This window comes from Sylvia atricapilla, chromosome 7 (genome assembly GCF_009819655.1).
Source record: "Sylvia atricapilla isolate bSylAtr1 chromosome 7, bSylAtr1.pri, whole genome shotgun sequence".
In the NCBI taxonomy this organism is placed as follows: domain Eukaryota; kingdom Metazoa; phylum Chordata; class Aves; order Passeriformes; family Sylviidae; genus Sylvia; species Sylvia atricapilla.
In genome coordinates this window covers 33,559,585-33,573,312 of record NC_089146.1, presented here as the reverse complement: position 1 = coordinate 33,573,312, position 13,728 = coordinate 33,559,585, and the positions used below count along the sequence as shown (strand labels likewise).

General features: G+C 37.1%; 1 protein-coding gene across 1 annotated transcript in view; it reads left to right on the top strand.

Moving 5' to 3' along the window:
• LRP1B (LDL receptor related protein 1B) overlaps positions 1–13,728 on the top strand; it is a 271,488-nt gene that overhangs the window by 173,359 nt on the left and 84,401 nt on the right. Inside the window, exons 53-54 of the mRNA XM_066323173.1 lie at positions 2,879–3,060; positions 5,187–5,386. Coding sequence (XP_066179270.1) covers positions 2,879–3,060; positions 5,187–5,386 — 382 coding nt within the window. The remainder of the gene's footprint in view (positions 1–2,878; positions 3,061–5,186; positions 5,387–13,728) is intronic.

Here is a 13,728-nt window from a genome sequence, read left to right as displayed (position 1 = left end):
TAATTGCTCTTAGAAAGAAAAAAATTAAGCAAGTGGATAACCAGCTTCTGGCACTCTGATTGCTTTAGGGTAAAAGTAGAATCCAGCATGCACTCTAAAGTTTTACCTCTGAGGGGAAAATAATAGAAGAGAGGTAAGTGTGGGTTTCAAAATGCATTAAATCCTTGAATCATATTTGTTGTCTTTCAACATTTTCCGAAGCATCCTCCTCAGCTTCTGCCCCTTCTGGATGATTCAGTATTATATAAGGCCTGGAGATTACTCAGACTCTTTATTTCTACTCTTTTTCAAGGCGAACAAATAAATTTTCCCAGTCCAAAATGTTCTAATAATCAGGTAGAAGAATAGGAAAAAAATGTTGCTTTCTACTGATTTATTATTAATCTTACTTTTCAAGAAAAGGTTTCAAAAAGTTTAACAACCATTAGAAGACAATTAAGATGACGACGTGGAGGATATTTCATTTTTCCATCAATTTGAAATCTGCACAACAAATATCATCTTGTTGAAAATTTTACTTATATAGGATGCCATAGTCAAAGGAAGCAATCATAAAAATAAGTCCATTTAATTTTCATTAAAAACTCCTATTTTTTTCTCTGAAAAACTTGGCCCAGATTTCGCCTCTGAAAGCTAAAAAAAAAAAAAGATGGAAAAGACTATCTAATAGTCTTTCAGTAACCTTTTATCAATGCTAAATTTTTTTTGGCTCTTTGACTTTTTTATTAGGTTGCCACAGGATGTACTTAATAACTGACATTATTAAAAATATTTCAGATTAAATAATTATCTATTTATTAAATATTTATTTAATTATCCTAATGCTGGTGTTATTATCTATTATCTAGCAAACCTGTTTACATATTTTAACGTGGGAGTTTTTTAGTCACAAGAGAGAGTTTTTATGGTTTTTTTTCTCCTGTAGTATGAATCTCTCATTTTAATATTTTCCAGTTGTTGTATTACTCTTTGCTATAAACAGACCTGCTCTCAGTGTAAGTGATATTATTTGATGCATTGCCTGAGATCTCCCCTTGCAGGAGATGGCATTTCAGCACCCCAGCTCTGGGAAGCCTGATGGCATCTCATTTTTCTTCTTTCTCTGCTCATGCAGGGGATATTTACAGACCTTAAAGGACAGCTTTTTTCTCATGGATGTGTTTAGATGCTAACACAGTGTTTTATGGGGTGTTTGGATTCCAGTGTTGGTGGAAAATGCAGCAGAAATCTGGCCCGTGCCCATTAGGTGCCATGGTGGTGATCTCAATGCCTGGGACTTGTTGCAGGGACTCTCCCAAGGAAAAGACATCAGAAAGAGAAGCTCATTATATTGGTTGATGCTCTAGTGTGGTGTTTAGACAGCTAAACCAAAATCTGTATTTTCCGAGTTCTCCATTTCTGCATGAAATGTCCCTTGTGCCAGTGCAGCAGTTGCTGCAATCACACATTTATAAATTGGTGAAGCTGGTAGAGTGAAGGTATTAGAAAATAAAACATCTTATTCCCATTAAAAGATCAGTGTGTTCTCGAATTTAACTTTTTTTAAAGATTTTATAAGGTGATAAATTATGTAACAACCTGAGAAGGTGCTTTTACATATTCATAACTATAAAATTGATTTAAAGCATCTCACCATTTCCCTTCTTATCTTGAAGGCTTTTCTGTGTCTTCAGATGGTAAATAAATTTAAAACTAGCACATTCAGTTATACCTAATGCAGGTTTATACATGAAGTTTATACTCTGGTGCCCATGCTTTTAGTGATGAAGACATCAGTAAATTACAATGTACACCATAATAATAAACCCATTATTAGTGCTTAAGAAATCTCATAAATTTTCAAGTATTGCTTTTTGATTTGTGGGGGTTTTTTTCTAAAGTTCTAGTTGCACAGACATAATCAGGACTTAATCAGGAATAGAATACGTCAGGATAGATCTTCTCAGGAATAGAATTTTCAAACCTAGAAGAAATTTGACTCACATGTTTGTGAATATTCAAATATTACTGAACACTTGACATGAAGTACTGGACTGAGTCATGCTGTCATGATGAGATTTGTAATCACTTATATCCAGGGGAATTTGTTCCAGAATTATCCAAGTCATCAGAAACCCTGAGAATAACACATCCCTGTCAGCAGTCTGTAGGCTTTCCAGTAGGTGACTAAATTGCTTTTGTCTCTTAACAACATAGTCCTTTAGAAATTTAACTAATTCTCGGGAAGTTCCTCATTCTCCTGCCTTGTGAAGGTTGGCAACAAGAGCCCAGTATTTACTTTCCAACCAGTAACTCTGTGAGTGCTCTCGTGGTCTCTCTGTCACGATGACATATGGCACTGCTGTGACATTAAAGTGAAGGATACGCTGATGGAGAGAAATGGGGACAGGAGAAGCAGATGTGCTCAAGGGCATGCTGTGGGCAGAGCAGCCTCAGCTCCACTCTCTTCTGGGGAACAAAAATTAAAATAGGGAAGGGGGAAAAGGTTGGTTTGGTTTGGTTGGTTTTTTGTTTGGTTTGGGTTTTTTTTTTTTCTTTGTACATTAGGAGAAAATAGAAAATTAAGATGAAAAATGAAAGACCAAAATATTTTTAAAAGCTCGTGCATAATACAGAGAAGTTGGTAGTTTCCTCTTTACAATATGGTATACTCCATTCTCCTTACTAGGAGAAAAGTGTCACATTGTCATAGCTGCTTAAGTGTCATTACCTGGGCAGTGTCAGTGTTTAGCAGTGTGTAATACCCATTTTTCACATGCTGTGTGTCACTGTATCAAACACCCAGTCTCTCAATATCCTGGAATCAGTACCTCTCAAGTTGTTGTTCCTTTTCCCAGTTATTTAGATGAATCATGAACGTAATTTTTTGCTTTTACAGGTAATTCACAATACAGCTGTTCCCAATGCCCTGGCTGTCGATTGGATTGGGAAGAATCTCTATTGGTCTGACACTGAAAAGAGAATTATTGAGGTGTCTAAACTCAATGGTTTGTACCCAACTGTCCTTGTGAGCAAGAGAGTGAAGTTTCCCAGAGATCTGTCCTTAGATCCTCAAGCTGGGTATGGAGCAGCCAATTTTCAGTACTTCCTATTTAATCCTGATTTGCTATTAAAATATTGTTATTCAAAAAAATGGATAGAAAATAATACTTAGTTCTTTGAGGGGTTCTTGGTTTTTGTTTGTTTGGGGGGTTCATTTGGGGTTTTTTGTTTGTTTTTGTTTTGTTTTTTTATCTAATATTCAGTGATAGGAGGAAGTTGTTGTGTTGGTCTGCACTCTACCTAAACAAAGATAGGCAGTTTTTTTCCTAGCTTAAAAATATAACCTATCTAGTTTTCTAGTTTCAAGATAAAAGCTTTTTTATACTGATTCTTAGAACTAGTATTTGATTTTCTTTTAACTATACCTTTTTTTCCATGTAAAATTTGGGATGGAGGATGCAGACCTTTGTTTAATGCCTTCAAGATATGAGCACATGGGATCTTTCTGTGGTTGCCTGGGCATCCCTGAGTATGCAAAAATCACTCTACAAAGTTAGTGCAGAGAATCCCAGTCTTTCAGGCAGGCTTGGATATATAAATAAATAGGCATAATAATCTTACTGGGTTTCTTCTTGGTGTGTATAGACAGCTTTCCAAAGCTGGTTTTACATTTTTATTGATAAACATAAGCCTATGTTCATTTATTTTAGTGTAGAATTTTACTGGAAATAAAAACTCAGATTCAGCGTTATGATTTGAAATGTTATTACTTGTATTTGGGTTTGGGTTTTTTCTCACAACTGAGAAATGCTTAGTGAATTATCCTGCTGATGCTATGCAGTTTGCTTCCAAAGAAAACATTTTCAGTTGGAAAGAGTGGAGAAATTTCCCTCTCTCTGCTGCTTGTGTGGCTCAGGCTTGGTGCCAGCATCTTGCACCTGTGTGTTGTAGGATACCTGTGAATGTTCTTAGGGCCACCATTTCCTCCTGCACACAAATTCTCTTACAGGTGGTTATTAAGAATAGGAGCTGCATCTGGATTTTGGAGAGAGCCTGTCCAAAGCCTGTAGAGCAGAATCAGCTTCCCAGCTGGAAAACCTGTCCTGAGGTTCTGAGTAACGGAACACAACAGCAGCCACAAGCTTCTCTGTACTAAATAATGGGATTTTTCTTCCTTTATGGCAAACATGCTCTGCACTGTGGTTAAATAGCATGTTGTGGGGAAAATTGCTGCTCAGCTTTCCGACAGTCTTTCTCAGTGATTCACCCATTTTCAAACCCTCTGTGCGAGGCTGTTTTAATGTTTTGGAACTAATACTTCTTGAAGCAATTCAATTTGCATTATGTGGCTGTTAACACCAAAAATTTTTGTAATATGTGTAAAAAAATAAAAGTAGATGTAATACTACATTTCTGTTAAATTTAGTAGTGATGCCATTTATGGAGGATGAGAGATTCACAAAGTCCAGTTTGGGTGGTGCTTCAAACTGTAAGATATCAATAATAAAAATATATCCTATCTAGTTTACTAGTTTCAAGATAAAAGCTATTTTCTTGCACATTTTACTAGTTGGCAATCAATTTTTATCTATAATCTATTTTTTATTTTAAATCAATCAATGATTTTATTTATATCAATAAATAAATATTAATAAATTTAATAAAATCATGGCTAGCATGAGGATTCTTATTCAGCACACCTGTTTACAGACATATCTAGAAAAATGCAAAGAGTTATCTGGAAGGTGAAAATATTGTAGAGCAATTACTAATTTATTCTTGAAATTAACTAAATAAATTAAGCACTGAGTCATCCAATGGTTTGGTTTAGAGGAGACCTAACGATGATCCAATTTTCAACCCCCAAGATGGACAGGGATGCCACTCACTATCCCAGGTTGCTCAAAGCCCCATCCAACCTGGTCTTGGACCAGGGATGAGGCAGCCACAGCTTCTGTGGTCAATTATGGATGTTCTGGACCAGGGATGGTCAATTATTGGTCGACAGTAGGTCAGTTATGGATGTCTTGACCAGGGATGCGGCAGCCACAGCTCCTGTGGTCAGTTATTGATGTTTTGGACCAGGGATGGTCAATTATTGGTCAATAATTGGTCAGTTATGGATGTCTTGACCAGGGATGCGGCAGCCACAGCTCCTGTGGTCAGTTATTGATGTTTTTCAGCTGCTGTGTTTCATTTCATAGATACCTGTACTGGATTGATTGCTGTGAGTCCCCTCACATTGGCCGTGTGGGGATGGATGGATCCAGGCAAACTGTGGTGGTAGAAACACAGATATCCAGACCCATGGCTCTCACCATAGATTATGTCAACCACAGACTGTACTGGGCTGATGAAAACCACATTGAGTTTTCTGACATGGATGGGTCTCACAGACATAAAGGTTGGTCAGCACTTCAGTTGTTTTTTTTTGTTCTTTTTGATGCTTTCCATGTTATGTATAGTTAAGTAAAAATTGCCCTTTAAAGCCTTTTTCCAATCTTTCCAAAGATGAATCCTATCCTTTTATCAATATTTTAAAATCTCCTTTTCATTTTTGTTCTCTGTTATGGATTTGGATAGCTTTTACACATGCAGTACTATGTGTTTCTGGGAAATATGTCAAGTAGAAAAAGAAGCTCTAGGAGCAGCAGTCTGAGGCAGCCCTGTCAATTTTATACTCTGGCATATAGAGACATGTTCTTGATTCAGTTGCAAAGTGAGTGAAACTTGCTGTTAGAAGTAGAAGGGATACATCCTCTGTGCCATGTGTCAGAAATGGGCTAAAATCAGCCTTTTCTCCCACCTCAGAAAGCCTGGAAAAGCCATTAGTCTGCTCAGCATGAGACCAGTATTTCAAGTGTAATTTGGGGCTTTCCTGGTAGATTGGGTGAAATAATAACTTTTGAAATACTTATGTAATGAACTAATCCTTATCCCTGTGTTTTGCCTCTCACCTGACAGATAATTAAAGAGTTTGTGTCATTTATCTATAAAGTATTAAAAAAAAAAAAAAAGAAAATTCTACACTGTGATGAATAGTTCTCATATTCCAAACTGCATAATTAAAGATCTTTAATTTTATTTCAAATATATGAAATTATATCAGTCTTTCAAGTTTCCATTCGGGTTTTATTTAAGATGAAATTGTTACCTGAGGTCCTTCCTCAATTTTTACCCAAACCTCAGCACTGCTGCAGTGCTGGCAAAACTTCACGGATTTGGGGTTCTTTTAGGCTTTCATCTCATACTGGATGCCTCCAAGTCTTCTCCAAACCACAACTGATGAAAAATCTACTTTATTTGCAGATCAAAGCTTCATCATGAAATAAAAAAAAAAAAAAAAAAAGGAAAAGCAAAACAATGAGCTTTCTAGCCCTTTTATTCATGAATTGTAGGTTATGAATAGATGATGAATAATTCAATGGCAGTTGTCTGAGATGGTAGACTGGAGACACTCTAGCAGTAGCTATGGGAGCTGTAAACATTCCCATTAATCTCAGCATAGTGTCCATGGTTTTTTGGGACAAACATCGGTCAGTCATAACCTGCTCACCTCAGCAGCACTTGCTTGGACATAGCCCCAAGCTGGATTCCTGCTGACAGTCTGTTCTTCTGACAGAGGAAACAGAGCTCCTCTTGATGTCATTCCCTGTGTTGCTATCCTGCTATTTTCCTTCTCATAAAATTATCCTCTTACTCTTCTTTCTGGATCTTTCAAAGGAAAGAAGTAAACAACAGCCAGTGTGTCCCTCTAAGCCCCGAACTGACTGCAGTGCTCAAACCTTTCATAGTCTTCCCTTTTAAATGCCTGAGAGTTTCAGAATTTTACTTTCCCCAGAAATGTCGTCTTGTCACTAAACTCAGGAGATAGCTGCAGAATTCCAGTCAGACCACCTTCAGTGTCCATTGCCTTGGTCTCCAGCCTGTGGGGGTTCTCCTGCACAATTGGGTAAAATCCAACTGCTTTATATCTGCAGAGTTAATGCCTATTTCTGAGGATGCCTGATCCTGGAGAAGAAGGGAATTTGTCACATTGCCACAGCAAATTTATCCAGATTTGGTACTGGTGAGGTGTCCGAGGCAAGCTCCAAAATCAATAGTGACTTTGTGTAAAGCTGGTGTCGTGCTGCTTTTGAGGACATGTCTCTTGGAAATCCAGATGGTGTATAAATATTCCAGCCAGAAGAAGTGAGCTTTGGGAGAAAGATCTTGAGTTATTTAAATGATGGGAAAGCAAGATTTCTCCTTAGCCAATCGTCATAGAGGATGAGGTTGGAAGAGAGCTCATGGATCACCTGGTCCAACCTTTTCTGGGAAAAGCATGGTCTAGATGACCCACAATCACGTCCAGCTGCATCTTACAAGTGTCCAATCCACCATTTCCCTGGGAAGATTATTCCAATGGCTCAGCGTTCTCATTGTGGAAAGTTTTCCTCTTGTCTCCTTGAATTGGAATCTTCCCAAGGGTAACCTGTTCCCATCACCCCTCATCTTTTCCATGTGAAAAGGGAGTCTCCTTTTCTTTGCAGCCCTCTTTAAAGGCTGGGATGTGGTGATGAGGTTTCTCTTCTTTTCTGAAGAAGTGAACAAGCTCAGTCCTCTCAGCCTTTGCTCCATGGCAGCTTCCCAAGCCTTGGATCATCTCTGTGGCCCTTGTCTGGATCCTCTGCCACCTGCCCACACCTAATGCCATTTGTCACTTTCTATTGTCAGGAGTTTCACTCAAAACATCGTTATCAAATCAAAATTAAGCTGTAGAAAAGTTTCTCTGGATTTTACAAAACGGTGATAGAATTCTTGGTGCCTAAAACAGATGAAACAGCCCCGTGGGTGTTCTAAGGGGAGCTTTGTCAGTTTTGCAGAGTTCCCACATAATGATCAATTTGCCTTTAATCAGAGTATTTTCCCTTTCTCCCTGCTTTCTCCTGGAACAACCAACCATATAAGACTTTAATTTCTTCATGATTCAGCACAACACTATAAATCTTTTGGAAGATGAAATTTAGCCATTGTAAAATAATTATTTTAATAGAGGAAACTTAGAGAAGTTCAGTGTTTGGAGCTGTGATCCCCCTTTCTGATATCTGTAATCCACGATGATAAGCACTTAAATGAGAAAGATTAGGTTTTATCTCTTGTGGTAACTATGTTCCTTCAAGGCATGTTTTTCACATGGATTTCATGGTCTGTTTTCCTTTGTCATTTTAGACATTTTGTATTGTCAAAGTTAACTAAGGGGGAGATGGTTTGGTTTGCTCTTATCCTTTGTGTTTTCAAATGGAGAAGGATAAAGGCACAGATAGAGCAAAACACATTCTCATGGAGGAGAGGAAAAAGTCTGAACAGGAATGCTGTGAGTGAAGTGCTATTAATGGGAAACTAAGCATTTTCTCACCTGTTTCTGTGACCTCTGAGGATAAGGCTGGCTCGCTCTGAGGTTTTTTTCCTGAAACTATGATTTTTGGATCTTGAATTATCTATTACAAAATGTATCAGAAAATGCCACAGAGATTTCAAAAGACCTAGCAAATAAATAACTTGTCAGAATTAGTGGATTTCATACCATTAAGGGATGGTGTGAGACAGTGCTCAGTGTTCTGTGCTTCACATCAGATAATTTAGGATAAACACAACAATCTTAGGCTGATTATTGACACGCTGGCTGTTAAACCAAGGAGTGTTTATTACATGCAGTGGGAGTTTGCATGTATTCAGATCTTGTTTTATTTGTTTTTTTCTTATGAACCTGAAACCTTTCTGAGGAGAACATCTGCTGCTTTTCTCTTGTTCCTCTGCATTTTCAATAGGGAAATGGTCTTTTATAATTGCCATGAGAGTCCTAGTAAGAATTTTGAAAACCTGCTAACTAGGCTAGAAATCTTAGAGTGATTGGGAGCTCTTCTTGGTGCTGGGAGCAGCGATGACCTTGCTGAGCTGTTTGAAGTTTAATGCTTGGTTATATAAACTCTCTTTAGAGCTTAGCCAGTGCAGCACTGCAGCATTCACAAATGTTATACACTGTAAATGATTAAGCAAGTATTGAAGCACTAATCTGGCTAAGCACTAAGCTGGTTTACTTACGTGAGTTTAAAAAAAAAAAAAAAAAAAAAAAGAATTTTTCAGACTTAGCTGCTTTAGTTTCCCAGAGGAAACTAGAGCAGATGCAGACTTCACAGTTCCCTGGGTATCTGGTTGCTTCATGCAGGTTTTCCCAACCTTCAGGGCTCCTAAATCCCAGAGGTGCCTGCATTCCCCCATTTCCCTTTGAAGATGAGCATTTCAGTATTTAATGAAATTAAAAAAGGGAAATCTGACAGTCCAGTTTAGGGAGTACAGGAACTTCTCTGAGATTAGGCCTGAAACTGTGTCAAGTTGATAGTTTATACTGTAAAAAGAAAAAGTTGGGCACTTCATTCCTTCATCTGGCAGGGGTGTGGAAATTAAGCAATGAAAATGTGTTGCACTTTAACTAAATTATAATTATTAAATTACCTTTTTAGCTGTAATATAGTTAACAGAGAATAACATTCCTGAAAGTACCTCAGTTTGAAAAAGCCCTGTTCTTGAGACAGCTTGTGCCTGAATGTTTGCAATTGTCAGAACTGGAGATGATATATGCAATTTTTGAAATAACAAGTACAAGGTGTTTGGAGATTGCAACGACTATAAATTTTAGTGCCTGTAATTTCAAAAGTTGCTCATTGTAAGGAATTTGTTGGTAGAAAATGAGTGTTTGTGTCTAATTCTGAGCTCTGCCATGGGAGTTTTAAGAGACTATGTCCAATTGTTCATAAAATTGTCCCAATGTAGAGGTGATCTAAAAGGTTATAGAAACCAATTCCTTCTAGATTTATACTGGAAGTTTTCATAGAGTTTTCACTTCAAAATTTAGAGCAGTCTGAAAGAGGGTTTGTTTCTCAGAGCAGATGAGAAGTAGATCTGATATGGCAACAGGTTTTTCCAAACTATTGAGGAGTCTATGGAATGAGTCATTGTAGCCACATCTGGTAGCACAAACTGATAATTGCTTCTGCTTCATTATTGACTTCTGGATTCACTTTTCATAATTGTTCTGATGAAATTTTCCAGTCCTTCATGTCTTCTCAAATCTGATTATTTTGTTGGGTTCCTTCTCTTTTAAAGGAAAAATGACTCAGATTCACCTACATTAAAGGCAGTTCAGAGAGTTACATTACTCTAAGGTTCCCCAGTCTCCAGTTTATGGAGCCAAATTTATGAAGGTTGGTTTCTGTATGTTCCATTGGTCTTGTGAAATATGCCTGAATTAGACTAGATTATAAACTTCTGAAAAAAGTTCACTACACTTGAAATTCCTCTATGAGTTGGACTTGTGTCATCACAAATTTTAAGGGATTGGCATTACTTTCCGTGCAGCTGTTCCTGTCAGGGGGAAATCACAACAGAGAACATAAACCCCAGATTTTCTGTTTTCTCCCTGTTCCTGTCAACACAATGGAAAACAGGAGGATTTTATCAAGGGAGCTGCAGTGTTGAACAGCTCCCATGGTGTCAGTAGAAGATACATGAGATAAACCAAAATGGCCCAGGAGTTTATGTCCTCACAGTTGAATAATGGCAGGAGAGGGAAAGATAAAAGAAGGAATAGCTTGGGGGTCACTGGGAGTGGATATCAAAACCAGCAGCAAGACAGGAGTCTAAGGTGAGGGGCTGGCAGGCAGCTAAAGGGTCTCTGTAAATCTGAAAAGTGATTTAAAAAACTTTTGAAATTCACTAGCACACTGTGAGTTGTTCTACTTGTATATATTTGAGAATAATTTAATTGCTGCTCTGTACTGCTGTGGAATAACTGACATATAAACAACTGCTCACAGTGAATTAAAAAAGGCAATAAAACATTTTAAAGTGGGACAATAAAATATTTCATTTCTAGTTTTGATCAGCTGGTTTTACAGGCAGATTTTGAAAAATTTATGCATCTCTTCTCATGGTGTTGTTGTATCTAATAGTGAGTTTTAATATCTCAGATACTTTAGTGCCTTAAGATGTTTAGGTTTAAATCTAAATTTCCTGCTTCTTTAGTGTAGCAGTTTGGGGATGTTTAACAAGTTTTGTGTGAGTTTGTTGTACTAAAATATTCTCAGTTTCCATTGTTTCAGTTACATTTTTATACTTGCAAAATATCCCACCACTGAATGCTATGACTTTTATCCTCCTCACTTAACCCAATATGGATGTGTGATATTTATATTAATTTTACAGAAAAAAATATTTATGCATGGACATGTTAATAAAGATATGAGTAATAGCATCCTAAAACTGTATTTTTAATTTATTTTTTTTATGTGAAGAGTAGGTTCAATTGCTGGACTTAATCTATATAGTCCATTAATATTTTTTTTCTGTTCACTGAGTTTGACAGGTTTAGGTTTTTAAACAAAGCATCAATTTTGTAAAAGTAATAATGATTATAAAATGTCTTTAAAATATAGTATTTTAATGTAATATACTTAAATTTAATTATATCTGTCAAAACGACATACTTTGTCACAAGTTTAATAGAGATAATCTTATTGTCATTATTCATTATTAATTTTATGGCCTAAGCACTTCCAATTCTTTATCAAAGGGAGCAAGCATCAGGAAAACGTAGTGTAGGAAATAAAAAGGTATTGACTGTGTCTCAGAGAGGTTCCAAGTTGAATGTAAAATGAGACAGAAACAGCCACAAAGAAATTCACTTGGAAAGTGGACAGTGGAGGCCAGTAATTGCTGCAGAGGAGAAGATCAGTAATCTCCAAGTTTGTTTGGTTTTGTAGGTTTAATTACTATTTTCTTAATAAGTGTTGTTCTTCCTTGATGCACTTTGTCTTTGGTGGGTCTTAATCCTTCCTAAAAGATTACCACTGGTTCCACTTAGATCAAGATGTCAGTAGGCTTTTTATTTCTGTTGTATTGCAGTTCAGAAAACCAAGTCTCAGGGAGTGGAATTCAAAATAGTGAATCCTCTTTTTTCAGGTTTGGTCACCCATGTAAATTGTCTGGGTTCGGGTGCCAGAATTCTTAAACATAAACTGCTCAAATGCCATGGGGAGCTAGAAAGTCATTTAAATTGCTTATAAACAACAATTAATTACCTTTATCAGTTGCTTCCCAGCACTGGCACTCCAGCTGGGTGAATTTTTGGGAAGAGCCTAACAGGAATATTTCACCCCTTCTGTTTTTGAAAATTTTGCACAAGGGTAGGGCAAGAGTGAAGTCTTTTTTTTTTTTTTTTTTGGAAAGGACATATCTCTTTCTGTCTTGAAAGTGATCAGCCATCTTCTGGGTATGAAGGGCACTGACAATTTTGTTTGGTTTTGGCCTTTTTTTCTCTTAGAAGGGGTCAACATTTGTCCTTTTAAGGATATTTTTTTTTTTTTTGGTACATTGATTTTACCACCCGCCAGTGAGACCTTTTTTATTATTATTATTTGTTTTATTGTTTTTTCTTTTACTTTTGGAATAAAACTTGTGTTTCCATAAGAGCCAAGGGAGCTGGGCTTCACTTCTGTATGGCTTCTCCGTAAGCAGGTTTTGTAGCTCAGGAATCCTAGATGGGATGATTTCCATTCCTGAAATCAAATGAACATCTTTTTATGCTAAAGTAAATGTGCTCAGAAAATATAAGGGAAGCAGAGTTCACTTTTCAGAGGAAAGTAAACATTTGTATCACAAATATCACAGCCTATGAATTTATATTCTTGGATCAAAATTCATACAAAATGCAGGAGAGAGAGAGAGACAGATATATTTTAAGTCAGTCATGTTTCTCATGTCTCTACATAATCATGTTCCCTCCTGTGGCTCTTCTCCTAAGTTCATGCAGCAGTTTATCTTCCTTTATTATGTTATATATTGTCACTTTTATTTGTCTTCAAGTATCTAATAATTTTTATTTCCCACCACTTCTGAGCCATTGCAAGCTGCCTAGTTTTTCCCTTTTATTCTCTTCCCTGTTTTTTTGGTGGGATTTTTTTCCTATTTTCTGCAGCTTTTTGAAAGCCTTGTGTATTCCTTCTCCCGTCTGCCTCCTCTTTCTTGCCCCTTTTCTCATCTACTCGTTTGGTCAAGCACTGTTTGGGATTAGCATTCAGGGTGAGAAAATCCATGACTAGTGGATAAAAGGAAACACCACTGAGAAGTCAGAGTTGGCAGCAGGTGTGTCAGAAGGAGAGGAATTGTGAGGAACCTGCCCAGCTCTGGGAGGAGGAGGAGGCTGTGGTGGGGAAAGGAATCACAGAAGTTAATTTTTTAGCTTTAACAGGATATATTCCTTTCTTACTGATGGGTTTTCAATGTGATAAAATGTTTTCAAATTTTGAAATTTCCTTTGCTGATGCAGAGGAGACAGAGGTGGTCTGCTATGAGTAACCTGCCCTTTACTTTAAATTTGCACAGTTACAATCTGGTTTTGCAATGCTTGCCAAAGAAAGAGCAATGAGTCTTCCTTTCCTGTTTAAAACTGAGGTTCACCCCACAGAGTTTGCTGCAGGGTTAATAATTAGTATTGCAACACTTAACTCCTCTATGTCATTTATGGCGAGATCAATCAGCTAAAGCTTTTTTGGATTTCAAAGAAAGAATGAAAAAAAAGGAAAGTGAGTGTTTCTACTACTCCTTACATTTATAAAAAAATCAATATTCACTGCCTGAAATTTTGGAGAACATGAAACACTGAGGTCGTCAAAGGCAAAGAATAAAGAGCATGAGAGACTATTTTAT